The 18,812-nt window shown below is 37.4% G+C and overlaps 1 protein-coding gene across 9 annotated transcripts in view; it reads left to right on the top strand.

Annotated features, from left to right (window-relative positions):
* The window catches only part of STS (steroid sulfatase), a 108,863-nt gene extending 95,360 nt beyond the window's left edge, over nt 1–13,503 (top strand). For 8 of the 9 annotated variants that reach the window (XM_085321576.1, XM_085321569.1, XM_085321573.1 and 5 more), the window contains one exon: nt 10,577–13,503. In XM_085321576.1, coding sequence (XP_085177702.1) covers nt 10,577–10,959 — 383 coding nt within the window. In that variant the 3' untranslated portion in view covers nt 10,960–13,503. The remainder of the gene's footprint in view (nt 1–10,576) is intronic. The other variant, XM_085321577.1, reaches the window with a different exon arrangement.
* Nucleotides 13,504–18,812: the final 5,309 nt, after the last annotated feature.

Genomic DNA, 18,812 nt, shown 5'->3' with positions numbered 1-18,812 from the left:
GGTGAGCAGAGGTTGGTGCTGGTAACAGGGTTCATCCATGGTCCCYGACAAGGTGAGGTGATGATTCAGGCCCAAACTCCATCTAAGCAGTCCAGTCAGGAGCAGTAGGGGATGGGACCAGAGATAGAGCTGGAAGCAAGGCTAGATCCTGTGTCCATCCAGTGACAGGGCTGAGAGCTGGTACTACTATGGTGTCGTTGGACAGGGACTGACAGGCTCAGGCTGGGCTGAAATGGGAACATGGGCCTTGGGGGGGGGGATGCCCAGGAGGAGGCTGGGCAGGGACAATGAGGGCAGTCAGTGCCCTCATGGCCAAGACAGTTTTCTTGCAAATTCTGAAGATGGCGATGATGACGTGTAGCTGTCTACGATGTAAACAGCTACGTCTGAGCTAATCACCATGGTCAACAGAGAAAGGTGCAGAATTCTTCTATCACCTTGCCAACTTTCCACAATGTATTGAACGTGAATATTTAGCTAAGTATCAGGAAGGATGCTATGAGAGTCTTGTTCCTTTTGAAGTTCGAATTTTCTGACTGGGAATTTTAAGATTATGTAATTTGCTTAGTGTCTTTTTTACAAAAATCAGAAGAGATTCAGTTAAGTGTATATAAGAAATAAATTAGACCATGTAATGAAATAAAAAGAATGCTTTGTTTTTGCAGTATAGAATGACTTTTTTTTCATACGTCACTGTCATAAAAAAAAAAAAAAAAAAACTGACAGGAATGGCCAGAAAAGAAAAAGGTGCATTAGATCCACAATCTGGTTTCAGTTACGGTGGCTTAAAGATACTTAAAACATAATTAAGAAAGAGCCACTTGCTTCATACACTCAGCTTTCCTTTTAACACAGAACTGAAATAGGACATTTACTATAGCCATTAGCTATCAGCTCCCTGAGAATCTTTTTATTCTTTCTTTTTTACAAATAAATGCTGCTCGTGATTGGAGGAACTCTTACTCTGACGTTGGGGTCCTTTGCCACATATACTTTATAAACCTCCTAAAACCTCATTCTTTGTCTTAGTACCAACATGCAGTGGCAGTGTAATCTGACAGAGACAACATGTAGAAACGTAACGTGTAACAAGACATARCAAGATTCCATAGATAYATGGACATATACTTTACTGGTACTTACATATTTACATGTGATAGTCCACTGCAAAATTTTTGCTTGAGATTTCCTGAATAGTAGAAGGCAAGTGCTCCTGACCACTTTTCTGATTTTGAAGGTCACCATTCATGATAAAGCTTAAAGTGTCAGTGTGATGGGGATTTATATYCCTTCTCCACAGCTTCGTCTACACAATCACGTGAAGAAAGGACTTAAATAACAGTAAGTTTCTAATTCAAAATGTGTGGGCCAAGGAAGAAAATTCACTTTTCATTCAATTGTAATTCATGAGTCTTCAGCTCACTTATGTCACATTTTTGATGGACAAAGTCCAGCCCCTTTCTCCCTTCTGAGCTATGCCTTTTCCCATCTGTTTGTTCCTTTCTCTTTCTTTTCCTCTTTCTGTGCTTCTAGTCTCACTAAAAGTGAACCTCTTTTTAATTCTCTTAAATAGACCAAATCCTTGTGCGAGTCTTTCTTTTCTGCAAGACTGTAATAGTCACTTTGACCTTCCTGCGGATTTTCCTGTCATGTGTTTTTTCTCTTAGTTCCACAAGTCCATTCATTTCCAGTGTCCTTTCTAAGAGACTTTTTTTCTCTTCCAGTAGTTTTCTTCAGATTTTTGTTTCTGTTATTCCTGGTTTTCTTTTTTGATGACTTCAAGAAGACATGTCTTTTGCACTGTATGGAACATCTGAGTCACTCATTTTTTATTGCTGAAGTCCATTAGKGTCTTTTCATTTTATTCTTGATTATTGAAGATATTTTGTTTTCTGTGCTTCCTACTTGCTTTCTAAGCATCCTCTTCACTCCTTGTTTGCCCTCTTGTGTGTGTGGTTTTTTTTTCTTTCTGTTCGATATTGTCCATTTCCTTCCTTCATGAAGGCACTACAAACAAGAAAGACCTCCAGAAATACCAAAGTCACTCCTAAATCCCTACTTTGYGTTGGACTCATTAAACACAACAGCTGGAAGAAGCAGAACAGGCATCAAGTGTCACGTACCTAAGCTGTCTCATTATGTATTTTAATTTACTGTTGAGCCTCACACTAGAGCARCTGCAGCTGAGTTTGGTTGACATAGCTTCCTATTTTGTAAGTGTCAAATAACATAACTGAGAAAGGAAGGACATTTCTAGCTTGAACAGACACCGTAGAAGTGTTTATAGAAAATTAACCTAATCAACTGATACATATTTCTGCTAACAACATTTTAGGTAGGAAAGTGTTTCCTCTGACTAGCGTGACAAACACTCTTACAGTATTTTCCTGGCTTTGCTCTGWGACAGTGGAGACAGAGTTATTGTTAGGCTATCAGTTAGAGCTATTTATACCCTGTGACTTAGACCGCTCCATTCTGTACTAGTATTCACCTACCTACTCTGGGACAGAAAGCTTTTTTTTTTAACAATATTTACCCTTCTCTTAATCRTAGTAAGAATGTAAATCCAACTTCCTAGTTACTTAAGTTGAAATAGAGATCCTTCCTATTGGCTTTCCTATTGGAAATGGTATGCTTTTTGCAACAGGTCTTCGTACAGATAGCTTTTGGTTTTTGGGAATCAAGAATCCTGGCCTAGCTGTGCCACTGGAAATTCAGCATTTCAGTGTCTATGTCATCAAGTAAAAGAGATATTGCTCAATTTTCATAAGTATGCATTATTTCTATTTTTAAATAATAGAAGTAAAGTAACCAACTGAACTAAACCTGCTCCCAAAGTAACAGTAAAGTAAAAGATTTATGAAGGTAAAAAATAATTTGTCTTTCCAACAATTTTAGTTCTGGCTGGGCCAATGTAAATCAGAAATATTTTTCAACCTTTTGTTGCCTTTTCTGAGAAATTTTTAAGAAGCTTCTGAGATTTTTAAAGGACTTTAAAGTTTCTTTCACAGTAACACAGGTTAAAATTTCAAAACTTGACCTGAGAATTATCTAAGCTCTCAGGGGCCAGGAGGCAATAACAGACTCCTCAAATATTTTTTGTTGTATTTAACAATTTTTATGATGTCTGACTAGTACCTTTTTTAATTCCTTGSCATTGACCATAAAGAGTGTTGAGGAAATAAAATATATGAATCAAAATATTTCAACTGGTGTTCTAAGTATGGATACATGGGACTGCCATGATGAGAGCATATTTTTAAAGTAGTGACTAAAGCAGTAGTAAAGATAAAAAGGAGTTACTTTTTTTCTCTCTTTTTTTTTTCTTCGCACTCACCTTTTTTCCTCACCTTTTGATTACAAACTAAGGAGCAGGAGTGGGCACTATGTGGAATTTACAAGCGAAAGCCCACAGTACACCACTCCAGTGTAGCATTCCTCATGCGAAAAACAATCTAAAAATTACAAACTTTGCTTATGTGAATTACTTCATGCATGACCAAATGATGGTTCACTAGAGAGAAGAATTTTTTATTAATTGAATGGTAGACCTGAAGAAACCTTTCATTGAAATCATGATGAGCTTTTTTCATTTAAGTCCTAAATAAGGAAGGTTAAAATTTATTCACCCAGTTTAGAGCTCCAGGAGACCTTTCTCTTTAGCAGGAAGGTAGATTATAGCAGATAGGAGTGAAGCCTGCTTTCCACTCTGCCCACCGTGGCCTTTCGTTAGCTGGAAAGTGGGAGAGAGTCAAGGTTATTTMCTTTTTCCGTCCCTTACTGTGATCTGGAGAATAGCTGAAGTTTGCTCTACAGAATTGTTGAAGTCTGTGTCTAACTTGCATACCACCTAAGGATGATAATAAAAAAAGATTCCCCTTGCTTTTCTTAAACTAATCTTCCCTTCAAGCTCAAGCATTTATACTATCTGGAGAAATGTAAAATAAACTTTTTTATTTTTGCATAGAAGTACACACTGGCAGGTTGCTGGACTTCTGTGAAATACTTAAAACTTGAAAAAGCCCATGAGAGAAGAGATAATAGACTTCTAGAAATCTTCCTAGGAATAAATTTCTGTGAGATTCCCCTTGCTTGCCATCTGTAAGAGAACATCCTGTGATATGTCCTTTCTGTGTTTAGGTTTAATTCGGGATTTTAGGGGTGGAAGGAAGGAGCAGGGTCCGCTGCACTATTTGTATATACACTCATAAATCATATTATTCTGGATCACAGACACTTTAAGTAGGCTACTGTTTTCCATTTCAAGTGTATCAGTTTCAAATGATAGGCATATAACACTTGAACTTTTTTTGCCCCCCATGGCTCAATTTCCAACTGAAACTTTGGCCACCCCTCACATATCAGCCCTTATAGTCCTAGAYGGTTTAATATCTGCAAAATTTTGTCCTCATTTTCCAATATTTTTTTCCTAATAAAAAGAAGAGGATTGAGTTGTCATATATTTTTGCCTATGACATGCATTATCTATCTATGAGACCAAAATTAATGCCATGTATTTCAGATGCTAAATTACACATACTGATAATCTGTACAATAAAAACAAAATTCAGCCATTCAGAAATAATGATTTTTTAATATTTAGGATAGATACTGAAATTTTTGCACCATATTATTTAGAAACATTGCTTTTCTCTAATTCCAGTTTTTGCGTCTAATAAAAAACTCCTATGCTGTGTTGTCATTCATGCTTAACTGATGAAATTTTCAAAATAAAAGATCTTTCCAGAAACATTTGTGAGTATCCTAGTAACTTTGGTGAAGTAAAAATATTCAGGTATTTGAGACTTCCTGTAGAGAAGCTTAATTCATCTTTGTTCTGAACTTTTTAAAATAAACCAAATGAATGCTCAGTTTTCTTGGGCAGTGCCTGCAGCTCCAGGCTAGTGAGCTTAGGAAATTGTTGCTTTTCACTTTTACTTTGCATGACTGTTTCTTTTTCTTTCTTTCTTTCTTTCTTTTTTNTTTCTTTCTTTCTTTTTTTTTTTTTTTTTTTTTTTAAGTGTACTTCTTGTCAGGTAAAGGTCAAACTCACTTTCAGTTTTCAGATTAACAATTTGGTATACTTTTTTAGCACATTGTGTGTCTTAAAGTACTTTTTAACATCCAAATTTTGAAAAATGAATGGAGAGAGCCATTTACTAGCAAATTCCTGGGGATAGTTTTCTAGTTTTATTTCTGGTTGGTTCAAACTTGTCTGAAAATTTTTGCAGCCTTTGCATTTTGGTCTACTATGCTTGCCTCAGTATCAGGAAAACTGCTGTCTGAGCCTTGCAGATCTGTCCATTTCACTCAGGATGATTGCATCCACTTTATGTAGGAAAGGAATGATTGTCCTCAATTTCTTTTGTATTAATAAAATGCATTTTTTTTCTGAAGGACAGATAGGAGAGAACAAAAAAAATTCTGAATATATTTCTCTCTGATTTTTTATTGTATTTGGTGAAGTGCCTATGCTTTGTCACATTTTGAAGTGTGTTGCTCTCTCACTTAGCTGTATCTCATACTCTCTCCATTAGCTGTATCTCACACTGACTGCAGTGGAAAACCGGTACATGCAAATCAATACTATTTCTCTTGCAAACAACAAAATAGAGCTTTTCAATTTTCAATGACCTTCCAATATAACTTTGAAAATGATCAGTAATTTTGTTTGTGCCAATATTATCTTCTGCCTCCAGTGTRATATGAACTGCTGCGCAGATGAACTGAAAATTATGTGGGATGTTCAACAAGTGAGGGAGCTCTTAAACTAAATCTTTAGCGGGGGTCTGCATATGTCCAAATTACCATGGATGGAAAAATTTTCTAGGAYAACATATTATTCCATGTTTCTGTTAATATAGTCCAACATTTGGACTTCCACATATGAGGCATGACATTGCATCAGTACCTCTTCCTTTAGCAGCATTGTTTGTACTGCTGTCAGCATACCCACTGATTTCATSTAGGAAAAGGATTCAAGTAGGTCAAAATTACTGGAAATTCATCCCATTTGGGAGTTTCTTCAACAATTGAAGAAAGCTGTGCAAATGATCAGTCAATTCCTTTTGAAGATGATGAAGACTTCAGGAAGATCATTCTTTTTCAGCTGCTTCTGTTTAGTGGATTAACTTCACTTTTGAACAGAATTAAGTTGAACCTTCTCATACCACAAAACTTCAAATCACATGCACTAACTCATACAAGAGATCAGTGAAGAGATTTCTGTCTTGACTCCAGCAGCCTGAGCATGGTTTTAGTGTCTTGTATTTTTCCTCCAGCAGTTGCTCAATATGATAATTAAATATTCAGCCTTCTGCAATCCTGTTTGTTTTAGCAAGCATTTAACATTGCAGATTCAAATCCATAAGGTTTGAACATCACTGTTATTACTATTTTTAGTCATGGTTTTACCTCAAATACTTCATGTTCTGCACAGTGCTTTATACAAGACAACYCATTCTCATAAACTAACATTATGTGTTTGAATATCACTCAGTTATTTTCCACCTACATTGGGACATCATGGGCTGTGCTTAAATTGATTTAACAACAAAACRTTGTAAGATACCAAGATACTTAAAAGAAGTTTCTGAAAAATACATATTTTCACAAAAAGAACAATAAAGTTAAAAATTTTTGCGTGCAAATATTAGATTTTTATTAACTGAGGCATGCATGTATTCTTGAAAACACATATATTCTTTATTGTTACTATATAATATTCTCAGTGTGCTAGATATAGTTCTATGAGAATTTAGCAACCAAAACCCTTTTCAAATTGTTTTAAATTATTGAAGAGCTGAATATGTAGCTATAAATATTTGCAATACCTACATTTTATAAGATCAGTAGAGAATCTGTTAATTCTAAATGACTCTAAAAATATATGAAATGAGAAGAAAGGAATCAATGTAACAATAACAGTTATCAGAAGAAAATCACTTAAAAGTGAGTTGCAGCTTTCATGTGCTACCGTGTAAAAATGGTTAAGAGCTGATATAAGTGAGAACTTGAGAACTCACAATGGCCACATAGCACACTCAAAATAAAGGAATTAGCTTTGCACGATTTACATTAGTGTGCTAAGCCAAAGAGTTGTGCTTAAAGGCATCTAAGCCAAAGAAAGTCTAACAARTGCCCTAATTTATGATGAAGAACCAGTTTGTTTAACTTCTATGGAAAGAAGAAACATAATAATRTGAACAAATGAGATGATAATAGCAGCAAACAGGGAAAGCTGCTCTCATAGGTAAAATRCAATAAAAATAAGGTCTAGGCAATAGCACAGCAATAGAGTCCATTGACTTCAAGAACTGCTTATCAGAAAACAGGATTTAGCTGTCAATGATTAAAAATAGTGCTGTTATAACAGAAATGACATCCATATCCAGAATGTCACTGCATCTTGGAAAGATTAATATATTTTACTGTGAGACTCTTATTTGATCCCATGGCTGCTAGCTGTCTGGTGGAGTTACGGTTGTCCCTATGGGTATGAGAGGATGAATAGATGGCTGGTGGGTGAAGGATAAACCAGAAGAGGAGTCTGGCATGGAGATCAGACTCTTAGTGATTGCATTCATGTATTTATTTGAACTAATTAAGTATTTTAATTTGAGAATGTTTACATGCACGAGTTTTATACCTTTTTTTTTTTCTAAAAGTGGGAGGAAAGTGATATTCTGGCAGAGGAGTACATGAAACTGTTGGACAATTCATAGAGCTGGAGCTTTGCAGGAAAAAATGGATGCTAATTAAAGCATCTGGGAAGCATCTGGGAAGGGGTGCTGCATGCAGCATTAGGGCTTGTCTGCTGTGTTTTAAAAGGGACCTGATGTACTTTGTTGTGGGGGAGCCCTGGCAGTTTGCCTAAAGCCTTCACTGAGAAAAAGGCATATAGTTATCCTTCTATAAAAAGAGAGCTCACTATTGAGATGGTTTGCAGAATACAGGTATTGTTAATTACTGAGAGATTAGTTTGGTCCTTTTGGTTAACCCTCCGACAAAATGAGATTTTATACTAATTGAAAGACACTGGGAAAAAAYTCTGTCTTTTTAATATCCAGCCTTATACAATTCATCAGCTTTACAGATTAGAAGTGTGACAGCTCTTTATGTCTCCTGGTGTATTACACTGGCCATTCTACAGCTACAAACACTGACAGATATGCTTCATTTTTTTATAAGGATTAGGAAATCAGTGGTTAAACTCTGTCTGCTCTTCCTCCAGCATCACATGAAGTTCCAGATTCTCAGTGGAACATCGCTATAGTGCAACAGATGATCATTGCACAGTAACAGACTTTGCTCTCCCAGAGCTGTGTTTTGCACAGCRTAGCAGTGACATTATTTAGCAGCTTAACTGACAAATTACCATCAGCTCTTTAAAAAAAATAGCTRTATAATTCAGATACAATACAAGATCACACATGTTCTGTCCCCCTCCCAACACGTGCATTTGCAATATGCCATGGGGTCTGGATAGAGGCAAATCTGAACAATTTTTGATTCTGTGGGAAAAAAAATAATCATAGTATAATTTGATTATTTTTTTCTTTCTTTTTCCCACGTCTTTRTACTTACCTGTATGAACTGCTGATAATGACTTGCATTATCTCAGAATTCCCTATTTAAATTGCTATATGTAAGCCCTTGAACTGGCTCTGTACTACAGTGACCAACAACAAAGAAGTTGGCTGAAAAGTTCTTTTTTATATCATTCAGCACAAATGCATGCTCAAAGAAAGATCTATGGTAAGATAGCATGACCACAAAGTTCTCAAACGCACAGTCTTACTGGAATTTCTTTCAGCTGACATTTTAATAGCTGTTTATCTTTTTTTCTGTCCTTCTTATATCACAACGTTGTAATGCTCTGAATCAAATTTTCAGGTGAGGTAAATACAGTGGGTCCATGAAGACATACAGTGCACTGATTAATAAAGCCCTTTGGCTTTTTATKTGCCTCATTGTCCATCTTGCCAATTAAACACTTTTAAAAAGCCTGAAGAAATATTTAGTATAGAATCATATACTTTCTCAGAATATAAGATCTAAATCTCAGGAAATGGGGCGTATGACCTGCTCTGAGCAATGTTCTGTGCATGAGGTCAGAGAGATTTAAGGGGAATGTTGGTGTTTGTCTGTTTATTTTTAATCATGAGAAAACAGCAAAGTACTTAAGTCTTGAACCAATCTTTCAAATGTTACTGGAAAAGTAGATGAAGGAACACATCCTTTCCTYGCCTTCCCCTTCCCTTTTCCCATCCCCCAGCATGAGCGCGCTGTACCCGCTGTCACAGCGAGAGCCCTTTGGTGCCTCTCAGAGTGCTGTGTCCTGTTGTCTGTGTGAGACTCTCAGCCCTTAAAACTCCTTCCCCTTTGCTGACTTCCAAGCAACGATCAGAGGATTCTTCCAGTCTAATCTGTGTAACAACCTTCACCCCTCCGACCCGGATTTAAGTGCAGACTAAGTGAACTGGAAGTCTCCAGGTTCTATCACTGAATAGGTTCCTAAAGGTAAAATCTCTTATGCAGGCAAAAATGCTGTAAGATAGAAGAAGCTGTAAAGAGTCTTGAGGTCACATACTGTCTTTTAACTTCATACTATAGACTAGAACTGCAGCCTATGACTCTTTTTTTCTACTGAAACATGTCTTTCTTTAAACTTGTTTTTATCTTTAAAAGTCAAGTATGAGGTGGTTACAGCATGTGATGTACCAGTTATCTGTGCCTTTTTTGTCCACGTTTTTGTGGTGATTTCCATTCTACTGAACTTTGTAAGTCTACCTCTTGAAGAAACCAACTCATATTTGCTTAGGAATTAATTCATATTTTCAAACAGTAAAAATACTGAATGAGGTTACACAAGTACAGACAGTTCAATTTATGCACAAAACAAATTAAGCTAAGTGACATATTCAGAAATGAAGACATGCCTGATCCTCATATTAAAAAGCAGAGTTTCACCTCAAGATTTTACCACCCTAACACTTATTTATTTTTGCAAAAGCGTCTAGAGGCTTGAGACAGGAGTTAGGATCAGTTCATGTTATCACATTTAATAAAATGAGAGTCTCTGCCTCAGGGTGTTTGCAGCTTAAGTCTATGACAGAAGGTATTGGGTTAATACGGAAAAGAGATGAGTAGAGAATAAGATAAACATGAAATTACTTTGTTTTGCAAAATGAGCAAAAGTCATAGCCCAACAATGTCTAGCTAAGAGGTAAAGGTCCATTTTAATACATCTTAAGGAAGGCCATGCAATAGCTTAGTAATATTCATGCAGCTCTTAGCACTGTTTATGTAAAAGCACAAAGTTCTTTTAAGTCTTCTGTGACCTAATTAATCAGAATCTTCCAAAGGAATGAAGTGGTCAGAATATATATACATAGCATGATAACTGCCATGTTTTGCCTTATTTTGTTTTGCTGTTCCAGTATGTTGTAGTGCCTGTACACAGTGAGGTTGAACCAAAAGATTGATTTCCTGTGGTATAGATTTGATTTTTATAAGATTAGGTGACCTTAACTGTATCTCTTATCATCAGCTGTGTTATGTCTGTAAATTGCAGGTGAATCTATTTGGAAAGTCTTCTTCTTCACTCCAAACTTTAATCCTGAAGACTCCAATGGTTGCTATGATTCTCATGTTTGTTTTTGTTATGGAAGTTTCATCACACGCCATGATCCCCCACTACTCTTCGATCTCTCCAGAGACCCTGAAGAGAAAGTACCACTGACTCCAGAAACGGAGAGTCGTTTTTATGAAATCCTCCATGTCATATTGCAAGCAGTAGATAACCACACCAAATCATTGCATGCTGTCCCGGACCAGTTATCGTGGGACAACCTTCTTTGGAAGCCGTGGCTCCAGCCGTGTTGCTCATCACTCTTTCAGTCTTGTTACTGTGACTATGAGTCAGAAGAGCATCTGCCAGAGGTGCATTTTGGATAAACGAGCTGCAGCTCTGTTTACAGAAACTGGAACAAAAATAGATATCTCAAGTCAAACCACTGCAGTACTAACCTTTATAACGAAATTACAGGGTTTTATTATGTATTATTATGTTTATGTGACTAGTTTGATAACTGTACGCAGAAAAGGAATAGATTTGTACCAGTATCTCTATCACCATGCACCATCRATCTAAAATAATAAATAGATTGCAATCTAACACTACATGTGCCATGCAAACATAAGGAGTTGTACAGTAGGGGGTCTTGCACTCACATTGAAAATGGTATTCCCTAAAGAATGCCCTATTGCATGACATCAATCTTTATTTCAGAAAGAGAGAAACCACTTCCAGTGTGTCAGTGGTGTGCTTCAGTGTGCACCAGAAGTCTCCAGATGTAGATGCTAGCCAAATTCATACAGCTCCTGCTTCCAGTCACTAATATAGACACACTTTTAGACTCTTATTTGCCAAATGAAAGGTTTAGTCCAAGTGTGAACTATGAATTCCAAATTCACACTATACTATAACAGTATATTTCAGTATCTACATACCATACTTATTCTTCCACTGATGAGTGCAAGCTGCATCTTGAATACATAAAATCAAGAATCTTACTTTAAATATTTTTTGCCGTCTTTTAAGCTATCCAAATAGGATCTACTATTTTCTGAGAATAAATTTGATCTTGAGTGCTTAAATTTTCCCAAAGCCAAACATAACTGTCTCTGAGTTCTTAGCAAGGCCTTGGGAAATCTACAGTACTTCAGGGCTAATTTCTGTATCCATTTTTATCTGCATCTTATTCAGTCACATTTTCTTTCCACTCTACAGCCAGGCAAACTATTTTCTTTGGCAGATTGTACAAGAAGGAGAACAYATCAGCAAAATATTAAAATGATTTGATGCCTGAGTAACAGAAGATGACTTGTTCCTTGACAGAAAAAACGGTTAATTCTAGYATTATAATGTATTAAAATCAGTTAGTTAGTATTAGCACATCCCTAATGTAAAAATGATCTTGGTTGATAATAATGCAATAGCTTCAGTCAGCCGGCATTAAGGTTTTGACTCAGTTCTTGGGAGCCGTTAAAGGCTGTCCTGTAAAAATGTACTGTGATATATGATATATTCCTCTCTGAAAAATCTGTGCTTGATTTGATTTTTTCTGCTGCAATTTCATTCAAAATTTCATTCTTAACTGTCTCCAAATGCCTGTCCTGGGAAGTGATGCACTCTTTCCTTGAAGTCCTATTTCTGATGTTCTACCTCATGTTTATGATTATGCGTCTTTACTTAAGTATGTGCTCTGCAAGCTGTCTGCAGATGGCAAAATCATGTGTCTGCTGAAAAAATTATACAGTTTGGATATTTCCCTGATCACCTCTCAGGACTAGCTGGAAAGCTGTCAGATGGCCATTCATTCAGCATAATTCCCTCTTTGCTTTATTTAATTACTGAATATACAACATAAGTTTAGAAATGGAGATGCCTGCAGTTTCATCMCAGGTACTCTTCTGCGTTGTTCTGTGGCTGCCCCTCTACTTCAAGGCAGGATCCACACAGCCCAATTTTCTCTTCCCCGCTATTCAGACCAAGCAGCCACTGGAGCATAGTGCTGGTCCCTCCGTGCCGGCAGCCCTSCTGCCTGTAGGCACCAGGAGACCGATGTGAGCTGCACCCCAGAGGCAGCCCGAGCTGTGGTCGGGGTGCAGGTTGCCTGGGCACTGAGCAGGAGGTGGGGCTGCTTTCTCCAGATCTCACAGTTCAGGTGCAGCTTACATAAACTTTTCAAGCAAACAGTCCTGCTGAATCACATAGGCAAAAATACATTTGTTAATTATACAGCAGGAATTCAAATGAGGTGTTTTATGCCGTTGGATTGTTTTTTCCTCCCACAGTTGCTTGGCTGGGACTTTGACAGAGATCTCAGTGGATATTCTTAAGAACATCCCCATCTACTTCTTTTCCTTAGGAAGCTGCTACGTTACTATTATTTCTTTTTTTTCTGCAGCTGCAGTAATTGTTTGTTCTGTTAGGCACAGCAGCTAGTCTGTGCCGCTTGACTAAGATATCAAAAATGGTAATTTTTCTACTCTTCTGATTTCTTCCTGGCTGAATATAGCTTATTTTTTTTAAGCCCTCCTTTGATTTTGACATCATCTCTCTATTTTCTTTTCTAAAATTGTTCTCACCCCTCAAATACTTTTTAACCTATATCTTCAGTCCTACCATTTGCCTGGCATATTAATCACTATGGCTATTTTRCTGCTAATCAGTCAAAGAGTAAAAATTGTTCTTTGTGAAAATACATGCTTTTTAGCACTCCTTACTCTCCTAACTTCCTACTTATTCCTACTTGAGATCTAACAAGAATCAAGAGTGCATTACGGAATCAAAGATATTAAAACACACCCAGGACACCCTTAATAATATGTTATTTCTTTTTTTTTTGTGGCACAAATTCATATTTATTAAAATCTAATTTAATGMAGTAATTAATATTTTGAAGTAATCAATAAATCTTAACTCCATTTTTACAATTATTCCTTCAATAAAGATTCACTGAAGAATGAAATGTTTTTCTTTATTGTCTATGCACACGCTATTTCATGTAATGCCTAGAGAAATGATCCTTTACAAATACATTGCAAATGTACAGTACCTTTCAGTACTATACCTTCTGTTTTGGAGATAGCATGTCAGACCATAGTAATTAAAGCACTCTTGTTTATCTGCAAAAAAAAACAAGAAGCACCATATACCATTTTTATAATAGTATTGCTTGGTTTAACAGGGGAAAAGTTTTGTTTTTCACTACAGGTTATTGATGGAATATATATAAATCACAGTTTATTAACCATAAAAAGTAAAGAAAAAGTGCTGCTATTATACTCAGAGACTGTGACCTTCAGCCTATCGTTTAAGTAGCATCTGTATTGTAACATGGTGCCTGATTGTAGAATGCATCAGCTTAAACTGGGAGTTAAGCTTCAGAGGAAAGTGTATTCCTCTACAGGATTATTTAGCAGTATCTGGGTTTGGATTCACATCCTAATTTGTCACAGATTCCCTGTGTAACCCTGAACAAGTCATTTAATTCTCTATTTGTCAGTTCCTCATCTGTGCCCAAAGAAGGATAACAGTATTTCTCTAACTAACTATTGGGAATATTGAAAAAACAAAGAATGCTAAAAGTGATGAGMTGGTTAAGGTGAACTTCCTAGTCAACAGGTCACCCTCTGTACAAAATGTACAATGTAGGAGCTGGAAAACTAGACTATAAAAAGGTATCCTTAACTTCACATCTGCAGATAGGTTCTGTGCTTACCAGTTAGCATGTGTGGGATCAGGACCTGGAAGMGAGAGACCAGATGGCTAAAAGAGAAATACACTGGGGATTCAGAGAAAGATATTAACAACATTTTTCTAATTACATTTATTCTCAATTTGAATATTTCCCCCTTTGGGACTGGAAGTCATATATTCCTGGCTTTTAAAAATGGAGATGTTGACTGGCCTCAGAATTAATGTGTCAAAAAAGCAAAGCAAAGCAAAACAAAACAAACCCCACACACCTCAAACAGGAAACACAGGCTTTTAGAGGTAGATGTCAGCACAMTGAAATCCAACTGGAAGTGTTCAGAGAACTAAGTGAATTATGGTCCATATCCTTCACAACTCAGTGGGAATTTTTATTTGCCAGCAAGAGGTTCACCTCACTTTGTAGTAAYGTGAGATCTAGTGGTTCAGATATGTAGGCAATGTATAAAATTTCACATAAGATATTAACTGATATAAGGACAAATATAAAAAGAAAGAAAAAGAAAGCCAGCCCAATTACAAGAATCCTACATTCTAATTTCATGTGTGCTAGCATATCTTATGCTATCATTTTTTTTTTCCAGTGATCAAATGAATACTAAGTCTTTGGCATCTAATACATTTGTTACAGTTAATAAAGCTGTTGCCATTAGGGACATATTGTAAACGCACATTTTTTACATACATTAAGATATTAATCCTGCAAATAAGATTGATATTTTCATCTTCTCTGTCATTTCTCTTTCCTCTGGCATGACCCTTTTGCCRTTTGAAACACGCTCCAAGGAGCTCACTCTCCCCAGCTAGATGAATGGACAATGAAGTGGATGGAAAAATGGCTGAAAGGCAGAGCTCAGAGSGTTGTGATCAGTGGYGCGGAGTCTCGTCGGAGGCCTGTTGCTAGCTGGAGACTGTTGACCCCTGGGGTCAATGCTGCCTCCAGTTGTATTCAACTTACTCATCAATGACCTGGATGAAGGGACGGAGCACACCTCCAGCAAGTTTGCTGATCGTACAAAACTAGGGGGGATAACTGATGCCCTGGAGGGCTGTGCTGCCTTCCAGGAACTCAACAGGTAGGAGAGCTGGTCAGAGAGGAACCTCATGAAGTTCAACAAGCCAAGTGCAGAGTTCTGCACCTAGGGAGGAATAAACCCATGCATAGTAGAGCCTGAGGGCTGGCCTGCTGGAAAGCATCTCTGCAGAGAAGGACCTGGGAGTGCTGGTGGATGACAAGTTGACCATGAGCTAGCAGTGTGCCCTTGTAGCCAAAAAGGCGAATGGTATCCTGAGGTGCATTAGGAAGAGCATTGCCAGTACGTAGGGGGAAATGATCCTGCCCCTCTACTCAGCCTTGGAGAAGCCATATCTATAGTTTTGTGTCCTATTCTGGGCTCCCCAATACAAGAGAGACATGGAGGGAATCCAGTGTAGGGCTATGAAGATGATCAGGACTGGAGCATGTCTCTTACGAGGAAAGGCTGTGAGAGCTGGAACTGTTTAGCCTAGAGAAGAGAAAACTGACGGAGGGTCTTATTAATGTGTATAAATATCTGATAAAAGGGTGTAGAGACTCTTTTCAGGGGTGCCCAGCAACAAGACAAGAGGTAATGAGCACAAACAGAAAGTTCCATCTGAATATAAGGTTTTTTGCAACAAGGGTTGCTGAGCACTGGAACAGTCCACACAGCCAAAGATGTTGTGGAGTCTCCTTTCTTGGAGATATTTGAAAGCCATCTGGACACAATCCTGGTCAATATGCTATAGGTAACCCTGCCTGAGCATGTTGTTTGGACTAGATGATCTCCAGAGGTCCCTTCTAATCTAAACCATTCTGTTTATTCTGTGATTCTGTGAGTCCTGGAAACACTTCTGAGAGATCATATGTCTTTTTAAAAACATTTTACTATTCTTTCTAGTTTTTGTTCTTAATTTATATTAAAAACAACAAGAATCTGCCTAAAACTTAACATATACAGCAGTCAAGGGGTGCTACAAACTGTGTTTAAGACTACTCAGGACAGCTTGAATCTGCTAGTTCAGTACTGAAAACAGTGAGCTTGCATCAGCAAAAGCTTCAGTAACTCAAGTGTTCTTATGCATACAGGAAGGTGCTGAATACCAGGCTCCCACTGAAGTTTTCACTATCCTAGCCAGGAAGATAAAAATTAGCTTAATTACTCTATGGTCAAAATTTTCAGTTTTGAAGACCTTGGATGATCTGTATTATAGGTGTTGCAATGATTACACAGCATCTTCTAAATAGTTTAAAAAGATGGAGTCATACTCCATTAACACTAATCATGCTAGATTAGTGTATGTTAATATTAATCTCATCTGCAAAGAAATGGTGCCTCGTGTGTTTTCTTTGAAAAGGGAAACTGTGTTGAAAGAAAAGATTCAGCATATATAGCCAACTCAATTATAAAAAAAACTTTCCAATGCTATTATTAAATAATAAAACCTTTTTATGTAATATATTATCACATCTGATTCATGTAAAAAATATTGTGAAGTAGTTGAAATTATAAGATAGAACACTTTATTATGACACTTTTTTTAACCAAATTCGATATGAAGTTGCTTTGGGTAACAATATTTATTACAAYATATTAGGATCAAAGCATCTCAAAAGCCTTACGGACTCAAACTGGGCTGCAGGAGAATAATTTTGGTTTGATGTGATCTTCATTGTTTGTTAACAAAACCCTCCTCCCCAAATCCCACCTTTAAAAATGGATTGCCTGGAGAAAGAGTGATAAAAAGATTACCAGAGGTTTGTGTTATATGTAAGAACTTCTTTCATATTATTTTCTTGTTTTTCTCTTCTGTGTAATTCTCCTCCCCTCAAAAAAGACAAAATAATCAGGTTTAGGAAAGTATGTCAATTGGTCTGTAACTGGCAATCCTACGGTATCTTATGTAATACATTTTGAAGCAATTGATTGCCACTGTCTGCATACCTGCTTAACCTCCAGGGTATTGTTATAATACCAGTTTTAGATCCTAACATTTCACTGATACATATGAAAAACACAGTTATCCAGTGACATCTCATCACTCAGTAGGCTTTTTTAAAAAAACGTATTATTCTGCAAAAGAATCGGCTTGGTGCTCCAGCCTTCTCTCCCGTGAAACTTGTAAAAATAAAGGGAAATCCTCTTTGATACTAAGATTTATGCTGCTGAATGACAGCCCTCTTTGATTATCTTTCAACAAAATTCAGTTGTGAGAGGCCATCCCTAGCAGCTAGATGGCATTCTGCCCTTTCTGAAAATTAATGACAATGACAGAAGTGTTTTGCTGGAGCTCAGGCATCTGCATTCATTAATGTGCACTGTATGAAAGCTGCARATACTTATTTTGCCCATCAGCTTTTAAGCACTCAGTGTCAGACTATGTAAAGTCTTCATAGTTTTTTTAAATTTTCACACAGCTGTGATTCTCCTCTTTGCTATCCAGACCCATGTTGGGGAATGTACTTTCTTTTAAAAAGCTTGGCTTGGCAGATTTACAGAAGACTGTTATATGGACGCAAACCCTTTTTGGGGTSAAAGGAGGTTGTTATATGATCAGATCAAGGTGACTGTCCATTAAGATGTGAACTCTGGCCTTAATCTGTAAGAGTGAGGTAGAAAGGCAACTGTGCAGTAGGGGCCTCCTGAGGCATCTGATCAGTGCCCTCGTTCCTATTATGTCTTGAAGGCAATGCAAAGTGGAGCAGAATTTTTACTATTCACTGAAATCTTGCTATCGGTAAATCGCTTCTGTTAGTGTGGGGAGAGCTGTAAGGCACCAGCCCTCTAACATACACTGTGGCTTAAATGGTCCCTGCCCTTTTTACCTAATTGATTCTTAGAGTAAGTACTAAAACTTTTCCTGAAAGGGGCCTTTGTAGTTATGTTATTATGTTACTTTGACAAAGCAGAAGGGATAAATAATCATGAAAGAGATATAATAATGATATTTTGCAGAGGACCCAGAGTATGCTTATGAACTGGTGCCTTGGGTATGCTTTTCAGCTCCTAACACAAGTTGCGGGCCCCAGTCACAATTTTATTCCATGCTGCTATGCCTTGCTATGCTAGGGGAAAAAGCACAGAGTCCATGCACCAGAGGGGAGCTGTAACACATCCTGATGTGGTGCCCAATCTGAAAAACATGAATATTGTAGAGCTCATCACAGAATGCATCTGTAAGCYGGTTTAGAAGAGGCAGGAGGCTGAGGGATGAAGTCAAGTTTTGTGAAAATGTATGGGTTTGGAGGTCGGGAATGGGAAAAAAATCACTCTCCATCTGTTGAAACCATGCTGCTGAGTGGCAGACAATTTATATTCCAGAGAGCCAGGAAGAGGTGAGATTCCCTAGCGGTAAGGGCATTTACCTGGGTTGTGATGATAGCTTTGTTACAAAACTTCAGGACTGATTAAGTATTTTTAATCAAAGTACACTGGTTGCCTCTGGAGCAGAGCGAGACATAACCCTCTGACTACAAAGTCATTTTCTGTCTCTGTTACTCACTCCTTGA

Source organism: Rhea americana, unplaced genomic scaffold, assembly GCF_003343005.1.
Source record: "Rhea americana isolate MKP2758 unplaced genomic scaffold, rheAme1 scaffold_7, whole genome shotgun sequence".
Lineage (NCBI taxonomy): Eukaryota > Metazoa > Chordata > Aves > Rheiformes > Rheidae > Rhea > Rhea americana.
This window is presented reverse-complemented; position numbering and strand designations above follow the sequence as displayed.